At 41.9% G+C, this 14,811-nt stretch overlaps 1 protein-coding gene and 1 long non-coding RNA gene across 2 annotated transcripts in view; both read left to right on the top strand.

Moving 5' to 3' along the window:
- sar1b (secretion associated, Ras related GTPase 1B) overlaps positions 1 to 11,877 on the top strand; it is a 291,304-nt gene extending 279,427 nt beyond the window's left edge. The window contains exon 7 of the mRNA XM_060935857.1: positions 11,787 to 11,877. Within this exon, the coding sequence (XP_060791840.1) occupies positions 11,787 to 11,843 (57 nt within the window). The 3' untranslated portion in view covers positions 11,844 to 11,877. The remainder of the gene's footprint in view (positions 1 to 11,786) is intronic.
- LOC132895348 (uncharacterized) lies at positions 5,377 to 6,141 on the top strand. The gene is made up of 2 exons (XR_009655732.1): positions 5,377 to 5,803; positions 6,082 to 6,141. It is a non-coding gene; the product is annotated as an uncharacterized LOC132895348 (long non-coding RNA).
- Positions 11,878 to 14,811: the final 2,934 nt, after the last annotated feature.

Genomic DNA, 14,811 nt, shown 5'->3' with positions numbered 1-14,811 from the left:
TATTAAATAGGAATCTAGGATTGTTTTTGTTATCTTCTATTAGGGAGGAGAAATATGTTGATCTCGCAGCACTAAGAGCTTTTCTATACTTCAGGAAGCTCTCCTTCCAAGCTAATTTGAACACTACCAATTTTGTTTGACGCCATTTACGTTCCAATTTTCGAGTGGTCTGTTTTAATGTGCGAGTGTCATCATTATACCAGGGTGCTAATTTTTTGTCTCTGACCATTTTCCTTTTTAGAGGAGCTACATTATCTAAAGTATGGCGGAATGTTGACATGATGAATTTTAACATGCTCCTCCTTGACGGTTCATGAGATTCATGTGAAATTTGTTATACGTGATGCCAAGATGTCGCTGATATTAAATTGTGAAGGGATTTTTGATATCTTGTAATATGTTGAAATGGCCTTCTGATTTTAATATCTTGCCACATAAACAGGAAACGTGTCAGAAAGCCACAGTGCATTGACTGTATGGTCGGACACTTCTTACTTCAATAGATATTATGATTATTATGATAACCTGATGCCCAATGGGCCTGCCTGTTATAGCGCCACCACCTGGTCAAGCAGGAAATGTGCCAGAGATTGGCAATGTCTTAACTGATTGATCTGACACTTTACAAAATATTGTGTATTATGATTGTGATGATATTCACATGTGTAATTCAGATGCCTAGCACAGTGCCACCATCTGGCCAAGAAGGAAATGGGGAAAAATGTTCAATTCATTGATGGATTGATCTGAAACTTTACAAAATATTGGATATCATGAGTCTGATGATATAACATATACAATTCTGTGCACACTCATACACTCACAGTCATATGCATATTTATGCATACACACATACACTCACAATTATGCACTCACATGCACGCAACATCTATGAGCACACTCTCTCTTTCACACACACACTTTCTCTCTCTCTCTCTCTCCCTCTGACAAACAGACGCACACAATAATAGCGGAGCTCCAGCGGAGCACCCTACCTAAGAAAAAATGGTAAACCCATTGAGTCGATTTTTTGTGGTTTGTCCGTGTACCACCAGTCATACATACCGCCTAGTGGTCGGTGTTAGTAATTACCAGTCATACACACCGCCTAGTGGCCAGTGTTAGTAATTACCAGTCATACACACCGCCTAGTGGCCAGTGCTAGCCAGTAAAGAAATAAAACAAGAGAGACTGGCTAGGATATAAGAAAATTCTACAACCCAGAAACAGATGGGAGCTCCGCTTTTAGGCAGTGCCTAAATCTATATATTAGTGACCTGCCATCATTGTGCATTTTGTTGCAGACATATGAAAACTCTGCATGTATACACACACACTAGGGTGACCAGATTTCCCGAGTCTGAAACCAGGACACTTTTGCGCGCGACCATGCTCGTGCACGCACACCTTTTTTTTAACGTAAATGTGACACTCAGAGAGGTGCTCTTATCATTTTGTTGAAGCTCACATTTATCAACATCTCACATGAAATAAAACAAACAGGCATTTTGTTGTCTAGTAGCATAGTGGTATACAGATCAGTTAAATTATGGTCAGACAACAGATTTTGTAATGGCTGAGAATAGGCCAGGCTATGTCCATAGGCCAAATTTAAACTGGTTTATTTCACCTGTTTGTGAGAACACCAAGAAGAATGCATATGCACATGTAGGCTATATCTCTAAAATTGTATGCACTATAGCATGAACTTAAAAAGTAGATATGTGACCTCAACGTAGCCTAGGTCAGAATCAACCTTACTAACCATTCCCCACAACTGCATGAATAAAGCAAGAAGATGTGTACAAAAGTGAACACTTTAATGGAAGGTGCAGCAAGCTGTTCAACACAGCAATATGCCCAAACTGTCAGAATGGTATGTTAAACAGAAACAAAAAAGAGACAAGTGATTTGAGAATATACACTCAAACAAAACAGCAGTAAAGGAGGAGAGGGGCGACAGCCCGAGGAAAGCCCCCACAGGAGCGCACATCATTTGCAACATAGGCTACCCAACTCAGTACAGGAACAAAGCTAAGGCGACTGTCAATCCACCCACCCTAAACAAAATGCATTAGCCTACATATATAAGAAGAGTGAATCTTTTCCAGTTTTAATATGATCCTGTATATCAGTGTTACCACTGTGGGCTACGGAGAAGGAACACTTACAGTGTGTGCAGTAGGCTTCGTGCGCATTGTTCTGCACCTCTCGGAGGAAGGGGTAGGTGCCCTGTAAATCTTTGGAAAAGGTACATTTTCTTTTCGGCATAATTGCTGCGGCATTACTGCTGCTAGCTGCTACACAAAGAACATTCACGGCAGTTAATGTTTATTTTATTGTTGCATGGTAACACGTTCTGTTGTCTGGAATAATGTGGCTAAATAAACACCCATGCTACAGGGCCAGGGGGCAGTAACCAGGAAAGTTTGCGATTCCTGTCAATTCATCAAAATAGTAAATGCAGGGCCCTATGAAAGATTACAATTTAGGGCCCCCCCGGTAAAATTTTCAAGCTCAAGCAACTGAATTTGAAGTCTGTTTTTGGCTGGCACTTCTACTTTACTATGCATGTGATCAGCTACCTAGCAAGTTTAGGTGATACAATTATTTGGTATATGAACATTTTAAATGCAGAACTGTCAGAACTAGACTGAATAGACTGTTGCCTTAAAATGAAAATTCCATGATATATATTATGGAAGATATACATTTCTTTTATTAGCAACTATTATTAGGCCACTCAGTAGCCTATGGAGTTCATTCAATCCAAATGTTTGTGTTGAGAGAAATTGCATGCATCACTGTATCAGTATGGATTTATAACATTCTGTATGCACATTATGGATACTCCAGAGCCCTCCAGCAAACATCATCAATAATCAGGATTACAAAATGTATTCCTTTATCTCCTCCATTTATTGACTTATTGTATGCGATCAAATGTATGCCTTGATGAATAACTACACTAGTTTTTTGATACAATTACATAGTGCACTGCAAGAAATCCACTAGGTGTTTTTGGTTTCTTTTAGGCATCACACATTTATTAGAAAACATAGCAAATGTTCAAATATGCAAGTTAAATACTTAGCAACAGTATCAATAAATCCACACATGAACAATAGCAATGATATCTATGACCACAGCTAATGTGCAAAATATTAAAGTTAAATACTTAACAATATCAACAAATCCACACATGAACAATGGCAAAACATCTAGACTTAATTATACAATAAAGATACCTATGAAAAAAGGTGATTTTTTTTTCACACACAGTGTGATATCCAGACTTCATAATTCATCACACCTGCTCCTGCCTAGCAACTTCTAGAATGTACACCTCTGTTGCGCACATAGCGCGCCCAGAATCAGACTGTACCATTAGTAAAAAGGGTGGAGGGGTGAAATGACAATATCATAAATAATTCAAGAAAAATGTTATAGCAAATCATAACCATGTATAATTTGCATATTTTAACACATGAAATGAAATATTTTATTTCAAAAACTTACACAAGGCAATACTATTAAAATAATATTAATATCCCTCACAGGCCCCCCTGTCAGTGCCAGGCCCTTAGAATCGTCCTAACTTTCCCCCCCTAGCGGCGCCCCTGACGTTGCGAGTGGCAAAAACCGGGACATATCCGTGTCCCGACAGACTTTTGTCGGGACTCGGGACACGCAACCCCAAATCGGGACTGTCCCGGTAAAACCAGGACGTCTGGTCACCCTACACACACACACACTGCAGACACAGGAAAGCTAAGATGACTTAAGATTACAGCGTGAGATAGAGATAAGGAGGAGACATATAAATGTACATTTGCACACCACATAAACACACACACACACACACACAGTCTTTATCTGTCTATCTCTCATCCGTCAAGCAGTCATGGCATTTGCAACATGCACATCACCTTTGAACATTTGATGAACATATGACATGCGACTGTTTTGTTGGGTGGCGGCATGTCCTGGGTTGCAGAACCACACGTCCGAGGGCCCATCAAGGCCGCTAGCGGCTTTAATTATTATTATTATTATTATTATTCTGTCGCGCTTGGCTTTTTTTGAGGCATTTCCCATGCACGAAAACTCATGAAATTTGATACACACATCAGTCATTGTAACCGCTTCTCAGCCACAGACAATTGGCCCAGGGCATGGCCCAGGGACTTCATAGCGCCCCTTTTTCCATTTCCCATTGAAATGAATGGGTAGAACTTTGGAGTTCTACCCAAAGTTCTACCCTTTGGATGATGTCACGCCCAACAGGAAGTGAGGTAATTGGGCTTATATGCGTTTGGACACACGGTCATTTTTAACGTACTCCTCCTAGACGGTTCATCAGATTCATGTCAAACTTGGTAAACATGATGCCAAGATATTGCTGATGCCAAGAAATTGCGAAGGGATTTTTGATCTCCCTTTGGGATTTTGATTTTTGATATAAATGACGGACCCTAAAATGCTTTGCAGAATCATAAAGTCAATCAAGTGTAGGTCATAAAAAGAATATTCCCAGACACCTAATTATTTTTGTTGAGTGGACCGAAAGCTACTGATGATATTGACACGTCTAATTCACATGCCTAGCACAGTATCAACATCTGCCCAAGCAGGAAATGTGCCAAAGATTTTCAATGCTTTGACAGATTGATCCATGACATGCCTGACATAGCGCCACCAACACACTCACACTCATACATGTAGCACACACACACATATGCACACACACACACACACACACACACAGTTGCAATCATATACATACACGAATACTCATGAGAATGGGTAACATATACAATTCTGTGCACACTCATACACACACAGTCATATGCATACAGTGGGGCAAAAAAGTATTTAGTCAGTCACCAATTGTGCAAGTTCTCCCACTTAAAAAGATGAGAGAGGCCTGCCCCGATAGCAGAGGGTCGTTGAAACGACGTAGAGTTTTGGTCAGAATGGTCGGTTTCCGTCGTACGTCAGAAAATCAACGTTGAAACGGCGCCGTGAAACGTCGATTTCTCCGCCGTCTGAGAGGGTCGATTTATCACCGTTGAATCAACGTGGGTAAAGGTTGATCTGTCGACCGTCAGAGAAGGTTGAATATACGACGTTGAACTATCGTCACTTTTGCCGGCCAGTTTTCAACATTGGTAGGATGCCGTAGCCAGGGGGGATCGGAGGGTTCGTTCGACCCCCCGCGACACCGCGCCCCGGACACACACGCCTCAAGATTACTCAAGATTTATTCATTTGTTCATGTCCGATGAATATACATTGATTCACATTTAAATTTACAATATCAAATCCAGACTAATCAAAAGAGAAAAGTAGACTAAGTGAGGACGAGTTAGAAAAACGGGTTCATTTCTCCTATGTTTATGTTTACACGTTTTGTTCAGACTGCTTTACACCCCAATCCAGTGGGTGGCGGTAATGCCCCCATTAGACCCCTTTCACTGACGTCACCCGAAACCGGAAGTAAACAAACCCTGCGCCACATTGGAAGACCAACAAACTCGTGATTTGGGGGAAATAAAGGCAGCGCGCGGTATGTGAACCCACGAGGCACTTGGTTCATCATAAACCTACAATGGTAAACTTTTGTGCTGTGTTAGGGTGTTCTAACAAAGCTGATGGGAAAGGTGAAAAGAAGTCTTTCTACAGAATACCAGCTGTGATTGAGACACAAGCAAACCAAGGAGCTTTCTGCCAGGAGACAGAGAGAGGATTTAGCTGCTTTATGCAGAGCGGATCTGAATACTTCAAGTCTATTTTGTTACTGGTAAGTCACTAGGCTAGAGTGTTGTAGAACATTTTTTTAAATGTTTACTGAATAAAAACATCCTTAATTTTATCAAATATTCTCTACTCTATATTTCATTTCTTTATTTTGTTTTAATTTTCCTCCCTCCATCCCTCTTTGGATTTTAAATATAGTTTTTCCCCATGTCCAAATAATGAGGTAGGGTGGCATTTAGAAACCCATAGCCTACTGCTGACTTTCTTTATCAATGCTGCATCAAATTAATTTTGGTTATGTTTTTCTGTTTCCATGTACAGGTCTGCGCCGCAGGAGGAATAGGCCACAATTATAAATAAATCATAAAATGTTTCTAAGAACTTGTTCAAGTGTGTTCTGTTCCTTATAAATGTTAAAAGTTATGCCTCATTAGATAGCTTGACAAACATTAGGAGAGGTGCATTGTTGCATGCATTTTTATATCCTGTTGTACATTAAACAGGATGTAGCCTACGCACATTGACATAAATTAAGTTTCACTTTCATGGTTGAAGTATGCATGTGTGTTCATCCTAGGCAAGAGCCCCGATGCTTTATTGTAAGCTAGTTTTAATTTAGCCTGTTTTGCTTAATTTGTAGCCTTCCTGTTGTACATAAAACAGGAAGTAAAGTTGGATGAATCATCGCCGAAAATTCAACTATAAATCGACCAAAATACGTAGTTGAATAAAGGGTGAAAGGGGGTCTATTCTCTGTCGACCACCAGCCACTTTTCAACGTCGTTTCAACGGAAACTCGTATGAGCCAAGCGGTGTTGAATCAACGTCGGTGATCGATGGTGATTCGACGGCGTATAGGTCGAAGAACATGCCGATGATTCCACGTCGAATCAACGACCCTCTGCTATCTGGGAACTCTCTAATATACTGTATATCACAGGCGATTGCTCTAAGACAACGAGGGAGGCTCAGCCTCCTCTAAAAATGACGAACATCGTGTAGGATGAATTGCGCTAGGCTTATGTTATAGCCGACCTTATAACATTGCTATTTCAGATCCAGAATCATAGAAATATATGTGCTCAACCCACTACAGTGCGAAATCATTCCATTATAACTTTCCCCAGTTCGCCTAATGTGTGCGTGAGTTTTTCCCCCTCATGACAGCACGATGCAGCCCAGCCTCAGTGGATTGGGAGCTATGTGCTTGTCAATCTCAAAATGAAAGACGATTATTGGACAAATACTGCGAAAACGCCCGCCCACAGAGTCTCACGGACTCCCAGCCTCAATGGACTTCAACGGCATTTGGGAGCTATGCGCTTTTCAATATCAAAATGCAAGACGGTTATTGGACAAATACTGCAAAAATGCCCGCCCACGGACTCCGAGCCTCACATGGGAGGGACATGGCAGTTTCCGCGAGGAGACTGGTGATTGGTGAAAGCGGCCGGATATTTTCTTTGATTGACAGCTCGTTTCAACTATGGACCCTGTTCAGTCACGTGACCTTCGTAAACGCGACCGCCATTTTGGACATGTAGTGGACTTCGGCTCAAATCGGTTTGAATGCGAGGAAGGCGACAAACATAAAAGAAAAAGGAGTGAGATGCAGAAAACTGTATTTACTAGTTTACTGTAATTATGATCTGGCAGCTATTTACACTGGATCCAGTGTAAATAGCTGCCGGAGCCAACGTCCGGCCGGCCCGCGAGCGAGCGCCCGCTGGCTCCGCGGCCGCCGGCTCCGGCCGGGCCACGAGCGAGTGCGCGCCGGCTCCGCGGCCGCCGGCTCCGGCCGGGCCGCGAGCGAGCGCGCTCCGGAACCTCGGACGTTGGCTCCGGCGGCTATTTACACTGGATCCGGTGTAAATAGCTGCCAGATCATAATGACAGTAAACTAGAATGGAATGTTAACAGCAATGTAATGCCTTTTCTGGCTAATTTTATTCGTCTTACCTCCAACAAAGTGGTCACTACACAAGCGCTGGTATGCCGCTATCCATCTTCTCCGTCGGTCAGCATCTACCGGGATCCGATAAAATGATAACCCTTGCCTTGTTTGTTGATGGTTACTACATCCAGGTGCACAACAACATAGTGGCATGATGGAAGTCTTGCTGAAAATAAACACTTTCTTTGCTGCCGTTCCTCAATGCTGGCTGTGGTAAACTACTGGTAGTACATGTCCAAAATGGCGGCCGCGTTTGTCGTGACGTCACGTGAAAAGGGTCCATAGACAGGCAGCGGTACAGTGTTGCCAGATTGGGCGGTTTCCCGCCAAATTGGGTGGTTTTAAGTGCATTTTGGCGGGTTTTGAACATATTTTGGGCTGGATAACGTCAGCAGTATCTGGCAACATCAGTTCAGTCCCATGCGGATTCGCAAGTGCTGTGGTGTATTGTAAGAGATCAGCTTACATTTCAATTTCATTGAAATGAACATACGGTTTCTACCAGCTTTTTTAGTTTGTATATATTTTCATTGTAAATAAAGTGTAAGTATAGTGTTGTCAAGTTTGCTATCTTAGTTCCAGAAATTTCGTTTATTTGAGTGACTGAACTTGAACTTGAGAGGGCTAGTCAGCTAGCAAGAAAGCTGCGCATGGATGCCAAGCATTGCTGATTTAATTTTGGTGAAGCCATTTGACAGTCTTCCTTTCGAGGAAAAAATTAAAATTAAAGAGCAGGGTAGACTAACGCCTCAAATTGACTTGGTGAAAAAGGTAGGGAATAATACTCGTTCCTTTCAGCTCTCCTGGTACGAGAAAGTGAATTGGCTAACAGCAAGTGACCCACATCAACAACAGTAAATAGGCTACTTTAGTAATATGTCATGGATGGACCAAAAATATAGAATCTATTTAAAATGTTTATGCTGAGTATATTATATTGGAATATATGTTTTTCTGGATATGAATTAAACACAGCTACAATTTGGAAAACATTTTTAAACAAAAACACAGCCGAGGTCAATTTTTAAACAACATGCCACAATTTTAAAATATAAAATGTTAAAATATACCCCCCCCAACACCACCATCATGTATATTGGACAGTAGGCTAATGGGCCAAAAGAACCTGTTATTTCACAGTTTGTGACCCTGCCAACAATCAGCCAGATCAGAGGCAAGAGTATGGGCAAAATTGATGTGTTTTTTCTTTTAAAATCTGGAAATATTGTAACCGACCAGCCTCCCGTTTGAAAGACTACCAGCCGCCACTGCTGTATATACAGATGTTCTCACAGATATCTTCAACACCTCTCTGAGCCAAGCCATCATACCAGCATGCTTCAAAGCCACCACCATCATACCGCTACCCAAGAAATCCCCAGCCACAACACTGAACAACTACCAGCCCATAGCACTCACTCCCATCATGATGAAGTGCTTTGAAAGGCTGGTCAAGGCCCATATAACATCCAGCCTACCCACCACATTTGACCCATTCCAGTTTGCATACCGTCCTAAACGCTCCACTGATGACGCCATAGCAACAGCACTTCATATCAGCCTGGCTCATCTGGAAAACAAAAACAGTTACGTGCGGATGCTGTCCATCGACTTCAGCTCCGCCTTCAACACAGTCATCCCACAACACCTGGTGAATAAACTTAGTGCTATAGGCATCAGCACCCCGCTATGCAACAGGCTACTGGACTTTATCACCAACAAACCACAGACAGTAAGAGTTGGCAAAAACTCCTCAGAGACCACCATCATGAACACTGGGGTCCCCCAGGGATGTATGCTGAGTCCTCTGCTGTTTACACTGATGACCCATGACTGTTGTGCCAGACACAACTTGAACCACATCATCAAGTTTGCAGATGGCACAACAGTGGTGGGCCTCATCAGCAATGACGATGACTCAGCCTACAGAGAGGAGGTACACCAACTCATCAACTGGTGTGACATCAACAATCTACACCTCAATGTCAATAAAGCAAAGGAAATAACTGTGGACTTCAGGAAAAATCACGTCACACACACCCCTCACCATCAATGGCACTGCTGTGGAATCAGTGAAAAGCACCAAGTTCCTGGGGGTGCACATCACAGATGACCTGACATGGACAACTAACACCACCTCCCTTGTCAAGAAAGCACAGCAATGGCTCCACTTCCTACGCAGGATGAGGAGAGCCGACCTCCCCCCTTCTGCACTCACCACCTTCTACAGGGATGCCATTGAGAGCATCCTCACCAGCAGTCTCTCAGTCTGGTACGGAGCAATTCCAGCGTTATGGACGTGACACTTGAACTCAAAATGGCAACAAATGACCCAGTGCATGTTTTATTGTCTCCCAGTATTTAAACAGGTGTTGCATATTTTAAGGCTGTATCATACTGGAGAAGTGATAGAACAAGAACAATTCCCATAGTACATCTAGGGCATGCCAGAAAATGCCAATAAAAGATGCGTTATGGATGTGACAGAAAAAGTATCACTTTTCTTGGGTGACTGTACATTTTTATCAAACTCTGTGAAATCGTAAACCGAATGTCGAAATGGAGATATCCGTTTGATAGAGGGGTCCAAGGTGAATATTAAAAAACCTTTGTTTAAAATATTTTGTATTTCATGCAGAGTTTCGGAAGGAAAAGTCAGCGTTATGGATGTGACGAAATTCCGTTATGGATGTGACGCGTCTGAAATAGACATGGCGTATGTTTAGAAAATCAGCAATTTAACCACCATAACCCTTTGAAAAACTCTCTAAATATCAGCTAAAACTATCAAAGTTCTTAAATAATATTTAGGATGGCTATTGTTTTGCTGTTTTGTGGATTTTAGCATACATTTCTGTGGCTTGTGGCAATAATATAGAATTGTACATGATCAAAGTTGGTTTTAGCTTGGGTTTTACATTATAAGAAAGAAAGACTGACAGTGACATATTAGGTTGGTTACAAATTGGTTCAACTTATTCACATCTGTAAAATACAGGCCTAGGTGATATCTCTGGGAGTGGTTTTGATGTATTACATGCTGCTTTATTTTTGCATGGTGAGGTTGACATTTACATGGAATTGCCCTACGGCAGCTGCCCTGTTGCTAACCAGAAGGCCCTACAGAGGGTGGTGAGGACAGCAGAGAAGATCACCACATCAGCCCAACCATCCATCCATCATCTTTGATGATGTTGATGGCTCTTTTGCGGCAGCGGGATGGGTATAGACCCATCCCGCTGCCGCAAAAGAGCCATCAACATCATCAAAGACCCCACCCACCCTGCACACGAACTGTTTACCCTCCTACCATCTGGCAAGCGCTACAGCAGCATGCATTGCAGGACTACCAGACTCAGCAACAGCTTTTTCCCACAGGCCATCAGACTGCTCAACTCACTCATGAAAACTCCAAGAACATAACCCTCACACATACAAAAGACCAGCAAACTGTCAAAACAGTAAACTCAATGTCTACACAGTGCACTTTATATGCACATATGCCAATATTCTTTTTTGCACAAGCACATACAAGTTTACAATACTTATTTATCTCCATGCTGCTTTCTGCACTTTGCACTTTACCCATACTGCACCTTGTACAAGAGGGTAAAAGAGGGTAAAAGAGGGTAAAATAGAAAGCTGTCGCAAGTACTTGCACACTACTTCTAAATGTTCTTTAACAACTCCTTCACTAACTGTAACATTACGATTATAATGACAATGACAAACATATTGTGAAAGATGCAAAGGATTAAGAAACTTACCAGGCGCCTTACTCAGAAAAAGCAGGTGTGCAGGCAAGTCCAGGGAGGCTGACTGAGTGACGAACGGTTTGGTAGTGGCATTTCTATTTCTGCTTTGTCAATGGGGAAATTACTACTATTATTATTTTTAAATCCCGTTTTAATTGTCACAAGATTCACACCTATGGTTTCTGATTTTTACATATATTTTCTGTACTAGTGCCATTACTTGCCACCTACCACTAGAGTGTGACATAGTCTTCCCAACTCAAACTTAAACAATTATCACCATGCAAATTCTCAATGTTTTGTTCTTTTTCTTTCAGATGCTCTACAAAAGCAGCTGCCAGGGAGCACGCGCGCCAATTTCAGTGACGCCGTGAAGAAGTGGCTGAAATATGCGCCAGAGAGAGAGGGAGGGATGAGGAGACGTGATGTAGGGTGGCATTTCATTTTGAAACCAATAGCCTACTGCTGACTTTCTTTGTCAATGCTGCATCAAATTAATTTCGGTTATGTTTTTCTGTTTCCATGTACAGGTGTCTGCGCCGCAGGAGTAGGCTACAAAATTGTACATTTGTAAATAAATCCGAAAATGTTTCTAAGAACTTGTTCAAGTGTGTTCTGTTCCTTATAAATGGTAAAATGTATGCCTTATTACATAGCTTGACAAACATTAGGAGGGGTGCATTGGTGCATGCATTTTTTATATCCTGTTGTACATAAAACAGGACGTAGCCTGCGCACATTGATATAAATGTTCACCTTCATGGTTGAAGTAATGTGTGTTCATCCTAGGCAAGAGCTCCGATGCTTTATTGTTAGCTAGTTTAATTTAGCCTGTTTTGCTTAATTTGTAGCCTTCCTGTTGTACATAAAACAGGAAGTAAAGTTGGATGAATCATCGCCGAAAATTCAACTATAAATCGACCGAAATACGTAGTTGAATAAAGGGTGAAAGGGGGTCTATTCTCTGTCGACCACCAGCCACTTTTCAACGTCGTTTCAACGGAAACTCGTATGAGCAAAGCGGTGTTGAATCAACGTCGGTGATCGACGGTGATTCGACGGCGTATAGGTCGAAGAACATGCCGATGATTCCACGTCGAATCAACGACCCTCTGCTATCTGGGTGTAATTTTCATCATAGGTATACTTCAACTATGAGAGACAAAAATGAGAAAAAAAATCCAGAAAATCGCATTGTCTGATTTTTAAAGAATTTATTTGCAAATTATGGTGGAAAATAAGTATTTGGTCAATAACAAAAGTTCATCTCAATACTTTGTTATATACCCTTTGTTGGCAATGACAGAGGTCAAACATTTTCTGTAAGTCTTTACAAGGTTTTCACACACTGTTGCTGGTATTTTGGCCCATTTCTCCATGCAGGTCTCCTCTAGAGCAGTGATGTTTTGGGACTGTTGTTGGGCAACACAGACTTTCAACTCCCTCCAAAGATTTTCTATGGGGTTGAGATCTGGAGACTAGCTAGGCCACTCCAGGACCTTGAAATGCTTCTTACGAAGCCACTCCTTCGTTGCCTGGGCAGTGTGTTTGGGATCATTGTCATGCTGAAAGACCCAGCCACGTTTCATCTTCAATGCCCTTGCTGATGGAAGGAGGTTTTCACTCAAAATCTCATGATAATTGGCCCCATTCATTCTTTCCTTTACACGGATCAGTCGTCCTGGTCCCTTTGCAGAAAAACAGCCCCAAAGCATGATGTTTCCACCCCCATGCTTTACAGTAGGTATGGTGTTCTTTGGATGCAACTCAGCATTCTTTCTCCTCCAAACATGACAAGTTGAGTTTTTACCAAAAAGTTCTATTTTGGTTTCATCTGACCATATGACATTCTCCCAATCCTCTTGTGGATTATCCAAATGCTCTCTAGCAAACTTCAGACAGGCCTGGACATGTACTGGCTTAAGCAGGGGGACACGTCTGGCACTGCAGGATTTGAGTCCCTGGCGGCGTAGTGTGTTACTGATGGTAGCCTTTGTTACTTTGGTCCCAGCTCTCTGCAGGTCATTCACTAGGTCCCCCCGTGTGGTTCTGGGATTTTTGCTCAGCATTCTTGTGATCATTTTGACCCCACGGGGTGAGATCTTGCGTGGAGCCCCAGATTGAGGGAGATTATCAGTGGTCGTGTATGTCTTCCATTTTCTAATAATTGCTCCCACAGTTGATTTCTTCACACCAAGCTGCTTACCTATTGCAGATTCAGTCATCCCAGCCTGGTGCAGGTCTACAATTTTGTTTCTGGTGTCCTTTGACAGCTCTTTGGTCTTGGCCATAGTGGAGTTTGGAGTGTGACTGTTTGAGGTTGTGGACAGGTGTCTTTTATACTGATAATGAGTTCAAACAGGTGCCATTAATACAGGTAATGAGTGGAGGACAGAGGAGCCTCTTAAAGAAGTAGTTACAGGTCTGTGAGAGCCAGAAATCTTGCTTGTTTGTAGGTGGCCAAATACTTATTTTACCGAGGAATTTACCAATTAATTCATTAAAAATCCTACAATGTGATTTCCTGGATTCTTTCCCCCCATTCTGTCTCTCATAGTTGAAGTGTACCTATGATGAAAATTACAGGCCTCTCTCATCTTTTTAAGTGGGAGAACTTGCACAATTGGTGGCTGACTAAATACTTTTTTGCCCCACTGTATTTATGCATACACACACTCTCTCACAGTCATATGCATATTTATGCAGACACACATGCACACACAACATCATATGAGCACACTCTCTTTCACACACACACTTTCTCTCTCTCCCTCTGACACACACACACACACACACACACACACACACACACACACACACACACAATAATAGTGACCTGCCATCATTGTGCATTTTGTTGCAGACATATGAAAACTCTGCATGTACACACACACACTGCAGACACAGTAAATGTACGTTTTCACACCTTTGAACATTTGATAAATATACAGTGGGGCAAAAAAGTATTTAGTCAGTCACCAATTGTGCAAGTTCTCCCACTTAAAAAGATGAGAGAGGCCTGTAATTTTCATCATAGGTATACTTCAACTATGAGAGACAGGATGGGGGGAAAGAATGCAACTCAGCATTCTTTCTCCTCCAAAGACAACGAGTTGGGTTGTTTGCTAAAAAGCATTTAGATAATCCAAAAGAGGATTAGGAGAATGTCATATGGTCGGATGAAACCAAAATAGATCTTTTTGGTAAAAAAAAACAAACAAAAAAAACCTCGTGTTTGGAGGGCTCTCTCTTCTTTTTAAGTGGGAGAACTTGCACAATTAGTGGTTGACTAAATACTTCCTGACCCATATATAAAGGCATGATGCATTTCCATCACGAAAT

The sequence above is a fragment of the Neoarius graeffei genome, chromosome 12, assembly GCF_027579695.1.
Source record: "Neoarius graeffei isolate fNeoGra1 chromosome 12, fNeoGra1.pri, whole genome shotgun sequence".
NCBI classification, from domain to species: domain Eukaryota; kingdom Metazoa; phylum Chordata; class Actinopteri; order Siluriformes; family Ariidae; genus Neoarius; species Neoarius graeffei.
This window is presented reverse-complemented; position numbering and strand designations above follow the sequence as displayed.